Source organism: Maniola hyperantus, chromosome 4, assembly GCF_902806685.2.
Source record: "Maniola hyperantus chromosome 4, iAphHyp1.2, whole genome shotgun sequence".
NCBI classification, from domain to species: Eukaryota; Metazoa; Arthropoda; class Insecta; order Lepidoptera; family Nymphalidae; genus Maniola; species Maniola hyperantus.
Window position 1 is genome coordinate 2,171,689 of NC_048539.1, and position 8,945 is coordinate 2,180,633.

Here is an 8,945-nt window from a genome sequence, read left to right on the forward strand (position 1 = left end):
GTGGGTCGATTGTTCAGAGTTCATTCGAGCCACAATAGATGGCGTTTGCTTCGTTGTCAATTGTCGTAAAAATAAAACAAAATAATTAAATAAAACCATAATATCATTTGTTTATTGTTAAGTCATTAACAAAACGGTTCTTATAATATATCCTTAGGTTCCGCAAATATTCAAAAATGAATTGGCTTCATGATCAAACTAACTGAGAGCGGCCACACTCGGGTTGCGTCTGGCAACACCGATAGGTGAGATTTAGAATTTTCCTGGAGTCAACATGTGAAGACGAATTTTTTTCGTTCCAGGAAAATCTCACTCTTTTCGCCCATGGCTTCGCCTGGGAAAATACAATAGTGATAAATTTAGTCATCCTAACGTATTTTCAATGTTTCATCAATTATGGTGAGTGAAAAATCAAGTAATGTGGATTCGACAAAATGGCGGTTTGGTTAGAGAAAATCCTAATTTTATGATTTCATTCCAGTTCCAGTTATTTTATCTTCCCAAATAAATGAGGATAATGGGTTGTGGGTGGACTTCTGAAAACCATTGGTGGCCAGGAGTTCAATAGGTGAGTTGTGTTTGACCGGGAAAATTCCACGTGTCGAAATTTTCACACAGCACAAATTATAATCTTGTTTTTCTTTGTTACAGGGTTTTCGTATTTAGTTTTCCGTTTGCGTTTCCGTTTTTAGTTTTCGGTTTTCGTATTTATTTCTTTTGCACATTCACGCTGGCAACTTAATTTCTATGGATAAGACTTGGTGAAAATCTTTGTAATGAAACATTTCGGTTGTGAAGAAACAAATAAATTGAGTTTTGGATCTTGGCCGATGCCGTCCAGCTACCTTGCAGTCTTCGCACCTACAAGTAAGCAAATGTTTGTATCCTGCAACAGTTTAGTGAACCTTCTTAGTGTATGTGTACAGTAAGAACCCTGTCTTTACTACTGAGCTTTTATTTTGAAACAATTTTATGAATTTTACTGTGTCATTGTCTATTCCACGCCAATGGCATCTTAAATTTAAAACATAGATTTTATGTACTATCTACCTAAGGCATTCTAAATGTATCTAAATTAAGTCTTGGCATTAAGCTAGAATAACTAAGCATTATTAGCCATCACTATGTATTAAGCGACCCCGGTAAAAGTTACATTAAAAACAATTTTGCCTAACATCTAGCAAATTTCATTTATAACACCTCCTATACATTACAAGGGAGTCGACGGCTAGCTTCTATTCTTTACTAGGTAGATAGATCAAGTAAAGTAAATTATTATTTTCCTCTAATCTTTGTAAGGTGGTAGATTATTCCGTATCCGGGTATATTTCTATTCTGCCCAATTTACCACCCTTACAGATTATGTATGTATGTGGTAGGTATATAGGAATTCTTCAAGATGGCAAATATTAGAGCTGTTTTTTTATTTGAATAAAACATATTATTTCTATTCTATTCCAAGAAATATAAAAGGAGAAAAATACTGATGAACGTATAATATAAACGCGCAGCTCAAACTGCTATGTCTAGACTTGAGTCTTAGATGTAGTTTATCTTTAAGACTGTTAAATATTTTTTGAGAAATTCCTATGGGATCTTTAAAAAACTGACTCCACACGGACAAAGTCAGCGGGAAAGCTAGTCGGATATATTATAATAATATTAAGTAGAGAATTATAAATCACTACACAATATTATTAAGTCCCCCAAGATTACCTCAAAATTAATTACCTTGATACAATTATGTGTCATTAAAATGCAATTTAAAGCACTGCCTATAAATGGATTATATACTTCAAGATACAGTTTTAAAATGCCTCAGTGTTGCATTGACTCCTGATCAAGTCAGTGAAAATGATGTTCGTTATATTATTGGCTTGTTGCGGGATTCTGGTACTAGTGATAATAAAAACCAAAAATAGATATTATTGGGAAAAGCGTGGAATTGTGCAAGTAAACTCAAACGCCTGGCACTTTATGTTAGGTAAATGTTCACTATCAGAAATATATAAAAATATATACGACAGCTATCCCACCCAAGATTTTGTTGGAACTTTCGTTGGGTACAGACCAGTGCTTATTTTGAAAAATCTGGAAGACGTACAAGCGGTTCTACAAAGTGACTTTCAAAGTTTTTACGGCCGTGGATATAAAACGAATCCTAAGGACACTATGGCCGATAATCTGCTTTTGATAGATGACTACGCCCGATGGAGACTATTGAGACAAAAAATTTCACCAGTTTTTACTGCATCGAAACTTAAAAATATGTTCAGCACATTGGAACGATGTGCATCGGATTTTACAAAGTTTATCAAATTGAATTCCCATGCGAAAGAAAACGTTTTTGAAGCACTCCATACTTACACTTCAGCTTCAGTAAGTGCATCTGTGTTTGGTATCAATGCTGAATCTCCAAATACTATGACAAATCCAATATTAGACTTTGGTTGGAGTTCTACGGAGTCAGTTAAAGTTTTTAACATCAAGTTTGCATTGATAAATATTTGTCCAAAATTGTTCAATTTTCTCAATTTAAAGACTTTTGGTGAGCATAAAGAATTTATTGTTGGTGTACTAAAAAAAGTGTTAAATAACCGTCATTGTAGTAAAGAAAAGAGGCACGATTTCATAGACACATGTCTGGATTTACAAAACCAAGAAGTCATGCATGATCCTCTAACTGGTTTTGAACTAAAGGCAACTGATGAACTACTAGCTGCACAAGCATTTTCATTCTTCATAGCTGGAGTGGATACATCAGCCAATGTGATTAATTTTACACTACTCGAACTATCAAATAATCCAGTGATCTTGAATCGGCTTCATGATGAAATAGACAACATTTTTGAGAATTGTAACGAGAAAATAACCTATGAGGAAATACGAAAAATGGAATACTTGGAAATGGTAATAAACGAATCGATGAGAAAGTATCCACCAATAGGATTGATGCAACGGATGTGCATGAAAGATACCGTTCTACCTTCGAGAAATATCAAAATTGAAAAAAATACTTTTGTTGTTGTCCCAATTTATGGAATACAAAGAGACGAAAAATACTTTCCTAAGCCCGAAGAATTTGACCCAGAGAGATTTAGTTCTGAAAACGTTTCAAATATAGTAAAATTAAGTTACATACCATTTGGTGAAGGAAATCGTATTTGTACAGGTAAGTCACGCAAGCAATTAAAGAATAATTTTTTCGACCAATTTATTATACCATATATATCTATCTATAATATAAAAATTAATCACTAAATGTGTTGCTCATCGCAAATCTCGAGAACAGCTGAACCGATTTCGCTAATTCTTTTTTTATAATATTCCTAGAAGTATGAGGGTGGTTCTTACGGAGAGAAAAATTTAAAAATTTTGAATCGACTGTTAGGCGGAACGAAGTTCGCCAAAGCAGCTAGTTATATAATAATTATTGTTCTATTCATAATATTATACAACATATAAATTCTCTTCTTGCTGACGAGTAAGACAGAAGACACAAAATGCACGACAGTAGAAGAGATAGCTTATTATACGCATAAATTTTAAGTTCTCATTCGCCATTTTAACTCTAGGTATTTGTGTCAACTGTCATGTCAAAAGTACGGTTCACCTTTAAAATAAGGACTAAAATCGTACTTTTGACATGACAGTTGACACATAGAATTAAAATGGCGAGGGAGTCTCATTTCGTACGGACTATAATGGAAAACAATTTCTGCAGTGCAAAGCCAATGTACCTTTAAGAGAAAATGGTAACATTACTGTTATGTTTATTTTCAGGGGCTCGGTTCGCACATCTGCAAATTAAGACAGCTCTGGCATGGTTCCTACGCAGATACACAATAAAAGGATACAATTATACCTCGAAATGCTTTGAACCAAATTTCTTTGGCCTTCGAGATTCAAAAGCACAGTACGACTTAATTGCTAGGGACTAATCTATATATATAAAAGGAAAAGGTGACTGACTGACTGACTGACTGATCTATCAACGCACAGCTCAAACTACTGGACGGATCGGGCTGAAATTTGGCATGCAGATAGCTATTATGACGTAGGCATCCGCTAAGAAAGGATTTTTGAAAATTCAACTCCTAATGGGGTGAAATAGGGGTTTGAAATTTTGTAGTCCACGCGGACGAAGTCGCGAGCATAAGCTAGTTACTTATAATTGAAATTGTAAATAATAAAGATAATTTAAATAGTAAATCGATTAAAAGAATGATAACATGATGGATAGAATAATTAACCCTCAATCATCAAACGTGCTCATAACGGCAGAAAATATTGGATATCGAACTTAAGAAAGAAATAATGGTTTCGTGATTGTTGTCTTTGTCGTTCGAGTGGCGTCTGTGAAACGTCACATAGGTATTATTGACAGAGACGACACTCCATGAAGCAGAAATCTTTGTCTAAAGTTCGGTGTGCAATATTTACTGTCGGTATCTGTAAAGGCTTAGCTCGTTCAAGTAGCGCCGATCTCTTAATTTTTCATTTTCTTGTATTTAAGTAATACCTATGTGACTGATAAAGGTGGTCTAGGTTGCATCATACAGTCATTAAATTATTATGGAAATGCAATTTGGAATTATAGAGCCTCAATAGCTCAACGGGTAAAGGAGTGGACTGAAAACCGAAAGGTCGACGGTTCAAACCCCGCCCGTTACACTATTGTCGTACCTACTCCTAGCACAAGCTTTACGCTTAGTTGGAGAGGAAAGGGGAATATTAGTCATTTTACATGGCTAATATTGTTTAAAATATATTAATCTGTTTATCTATGCAGATTGCGCATATTTTTGTCACGACTTAAGCATTTAAGTCGTGACAAAAATATGCGCAATTAAGACATTGCATATTTTTGTCACGACCTAAATGCATGGCATCGATAAAACGATTATTTAATTGCTGAGCAAATTTTTGTTTAGTATCCATCAAAGGTTTATAGGTACATACCTATTTGAGATTTCATTAAATGGATATTAAAATGCTGTCATAGTTTCTTTTATTCTGTACTACCTGATGCGCACAACTTCGTCCAAATGGATTTAGGTTTTTAAACATCCCGTGGGCTCTTTGATTTTCAGGGATAAAAAGTAGCCTATATTACTCTTCCTACTTTCAACTATCTTTGTGCCAAAAATCAAGTCGATTGGTTGCTTAGATAGGGCGTGAAGGAAGGACAAAGAAACAAACAAACACACTTTTGCAATTATAATTTATTTTATTTACTTTATTTTTATCGAAATATTCATACGCAATAGTATCATTATCTGTTAAATATTCAAATTGATGTTAGAGATGAACCTTAGGGGTTGAATTTACAAAATTTCTTTCTTAGTGGATGTCTACGTCATAATAGCTAGCTGCATGCAAAATTTCTGCCCTATTCGTCCCGTACTTTGAACAGTGCGTCGATAGATCAGTCAGTCAGTCAGTCAGCTTTTCTTTTATAAATAAAGATGTTTATTGGACATAATATTTATCTTTATTTTTATACATAATATTATCACATAAGTCACGACTAATATGCGTGACATCTATAACTTTTAATTATAAGAAAATTTTACTATATATGCCACAGCTTCTTGAAATTTTGTTATATGGGTGTTAGGTATACATCAAGGAACAATGTTGTCAATGATTTTTGTATTCTTTATCGCAGTTCTATTAATGTTTAAATATTATAGAAGAAATAAAAATTACTGGAAGAAGAGAGGCGTTTTTCAAGTCGATATTGCAACATTTCAATCAATAAAGAAAAACGGCTTCATAGGAGAAACATATAAAGACATATATGAAAAGTATCCCGAGGAACCGTATTTTGGAATATTAGGAATATTCGGAAGTAGTCCTACTCTACTACTAAGAGATTTAAGAGATATACACGCAGTTTTGGAAACTAACTTTGATTGCTTTAATTGCCATGGTATAGTTACAAATCCCAGCGAAGTGTTAGCTGACAATTTACTCTTCATAAAGGACTATAGACGCTGGAAGCTTATTAGACAAAAACTGTTGCCAACTTTCACAAATGCTCAAATGAGAGATATGTTTCAATATGTAGAAAAGCGTGTTCATGACTTTATAGACAATGTGCATGAAAATAAGGGTATTAAAGAAAATCCTTTTAAGGCCTTGAATGCATTTTCAGGATCAGTTGTAGGAGCAAGCCTATTCGGTTTGGATGATGTATCACATAATAGTGACGACTCTCCAATAAATAGTATGATATGGGATATATTAAGCCCATCATATAGAAAAGAATTAGTGATGTATGTATCTTATGGGTATCCAAAATTATTTAGACTGTTTAACTTAAACTATTTTCACAGATACAATGAATACTTCGTGAACATTATTAAAAGTGTCCTAAAAAGACGACGACGTCAAGAAACAATTATTCGTCAAGACTTTATAAGTACTGCCTTGGAAATACAGAAATCTGGTATCATGAAGGACTCTAGCACAGGCTATGAATTAAAATTAACTGATGAAATCTTAGCAGCACAAGCGTTCATATTTTTATTAGGAGGAGTTAACAATCTATCAGTCGTTACACATTTCACTTTCTTGGAATTGGCAAGTAACAAAAATATTTTAGAAAAACTCCACGAAGAAATTGATAGTGTATTTCGAAAGTGCAACGAGAAAATAACTTTTGACGATATAGAGAAGTTTGTATATTTGGACATGATTTTATGCGAAGTGCTTAGAAAATATCCACCTATACCGTCAATTGGAAGAAATTGTACCGCAGATACGACTTTGCCGTCTACTCAAAAAAGAGTTAGTAAAGATACAAAAATCATCATACCAATATACGCTTTGCAAAGAGACAAAACTTATTTTCCTGAACCAGATAAATTTGATCCTGAACGATTTAATAATGAAAATAAACCAAAAATCGTTAAATATAGTTATATGCCATTTGGCCAAGGAAATAGGAAATGCATAGGTAAGAATAATTCTTTAAAATTTAAGATTAATTCTCTAAATAATTCCATATTTTATTCTATTCTATTGCGAACATAAATATGCGGCGGACGGGTGATAGAGGTTACTTTCCGTACCTCAAAAGGAAAAACGAAACCCTTATAGGATCACTTTGTTGTCTGTCTGTCTGTCATCTAAAGGGTACTTCTTATAGCAGACGTTCGGGGAAAAATCTGAAAGCCGTGAATTTGTGGTTACATCACACAAAAAAAATTGTGGTCATGAACTAATAATTAGTATTTTCTATTTTCGAAGTAAGTTAACTATATTAAGTGGCGTATCATATGAAAGGTCTTCACCTGTGCATTCTAAAACAGATTTTTATTTATTTTTATGCATCATGGTTTTTGAATTATCTTGCAAAATGTCGAAAGAATACGACTGTAGTACGGACTCCACGTTGCGCAAGTCTGACTCGCACATGCCCGGTTTTTTTCCTTTTGATTTACGAAAAAAACCTGGTGAAAAAAGAGTGATTGTCTTGATAGTATTTATACATGGTACCTAAGTACATAGTCGACCCCTATGTCGTCAACATTCCATCCACGCGTACGAAACGCTTTGCGTCATCATGCCTTATACGCATGGCTAGGGTCTGAATACTCTTCCGAGATCAAAGTTTCCTGCTAATTATAATCCTGGTATCTTTAATACAAGAGTGAATAGGCACCTTCTATGCAAACGCGTCCCATCTAAGGCCACATCATCACTTCCCATCAGGTGTGATCGTGGTGCGCGTGTTAAGCGTGCGCCTATAATGAATTTAAAAAAATAGTTCAAACCACTCAAAAGTTAATGATAATAATTAATTGTCTGATTTAGGTATGAAGTTTGCACGTCTCCTGTTGAAGTTTAGCCTTGCATGGATTCTCCGAAGCTTCACTCTCAAAGAACAGAAGTATGATCCGAAAAACTTTGACCCAAGTCTCGTCGTCTTAAAAGACGTATCAGCACGTTTTGAATTAATTCCAAGAAAATAAACCCTTGTATTTTTTTTATAATCACTGAGAAAGGATTTTTTTTAATGTCAATAATTCTAAAAAATAAAACCAAAAATAAATGTAAATTACTAGCTGGTGCCCGCGGCTTCGTCCGCGTGGATTAACATTTTTCAAAATTGCACGGGAACTCTCTATCTTCATTCCAAATTTCATCCAAATCCATTAAGCCGTTTTTGCGTGATTGAGTAACAAACATCGAAACATCCAAACATCCACACTTTCACATTTATAATATTATTAGTATTAGGATTATTCGGTCACAACGTCGTCAAAAAGTCCATCCCTGATCCCTGGTTGCCCCTGGGCCAAAAGTGCCCTACAAGCTAGCAGCATTGCCACGCTGAGGCCTACCTGGACCAAAGATTGTCCATCGCCAGGACAATCTTTGGACCGGTAGGCCCCAGAGGCCAGAACACGGATGCAGCCTCTTTCCCTTAGACGACGGCCGATGTCATATGAACCCTTGTATTATGTTTTCTTTATTATATTTCTTAATCTTCATCTCTAAATAAATTTAAAAAAGTCAATGGTATTTTGTTTTTTTTTTGTTATTCGGTATAAATTATATTACCTAGGTACTCAATATAAAATAATTCATAATGACGTGAAAACTGCAATATTTTGCACTTATATATTACTTTGTATGGACAGGGCTATTGAACAAACAAAATGGCACCGACTCAGTTGTGCTTTAGCACCAATGCAACCTCAGTGACGTCTGGATTTCAAACGGGTCGTTCATTAGTATCTAAGAGGTGGCGCTGATTCATTTGGTTCCAAAAATATGAAAAATTTTGTTGGCTTGGCCATATCTTGTCATTTATATTGGTGATTCATGATTCCATATCAAAGTCAAATCTATAGTGCATAATATTATGTCTATATAGAATTTATCTGACTGTAAAATCCTCGAAATTGTGTTTCCAAGAAACACACGTCTCA

At 34.4% G+C, this 8,945-nt stretch overlaps 2 protein-coding genes across 2 annotated transcripts; both read left to right on the plus strand.

The window, feature by feature from the left end:
• The first annotated feature begins 1,834 nt into the window (after positions 1-1,834).
• LOC117981940 (cytochrome P450 6k1-like) lies at positions 1,835-4,332 on the plus strand. The gene is made up of 3 exons (XM_034968207.2): positions 1,835-3,172; positions 3,784-3,941; positions 4,165-4,332. The coding sequence occupies exons 1-2, from the start codon at positions 1,855-1,857 to the stop codon at positions 3,939-3,941; spliced, it is 1,476 nt and encodes a 491-aa protein (XP_034824098.1). The 5' UTR covers positions 1,835-1,854; the 3' UTR covers positions 4,165-4,332.
• Positions 4,333-5,604: 1,272 nt separating this feature from the next.
• On the plus strand, positions 5,605-8,535 carry LOC117981941 (cytochrome P450 6B5-like). Its single transcript, XM_034968209.2, has 2 exons — positions 5,605-6,964; positions 7,825-8,535. Exons 1-2 carry the CDS (start codon positions 5,638-5,640, stop codon positions 7,980-7,982), a joined length of 1,485 nt encoding a protein of 494 aa, XP_034824100.2. The 5' UTR covers positions 5,605-5,637; the 3' UTR covers positions 7,983-8,535.
• The last annotated feature ends 410 nt before the right edge of the window (positions 8,536-8,945 follow it).

What these genes read in the sequence shown, in the direction of transcription:
- LOC117981941 (XM_034968209.2), top strand. Translation starts at nt 5,638, where the DNA reads ATGTTGTCAATGATTTTTGTATTCTTTATCGCAGTTCTATTAATGTTT. An exon ending in AGGAAATAGGAAATGCATAG is followed by an intron (nt 6,965 to 7,824) that starts GTAAGAATAATT and finishes TGTCTGATTTAG; the next exon opens with GTATGAAGTTTGCACGTCTC.
- LOC117981940 (XM_034968207.2), top strand. Translation starts at nt 1,855, where the DNA reads ATGATGTTCGTTATATTATTGGCTTGTTGCGGGATTCTGGTACTAGTG. An exon ending in AGGAAATCGTATTTGTACAG is followed by an intron (nt 3,173 to 3,783) that starts GTAAGTCACGCA and finishes GTTTATTTTCAG; the next exon opens with GGGCTCGGTTCGCACATCTG.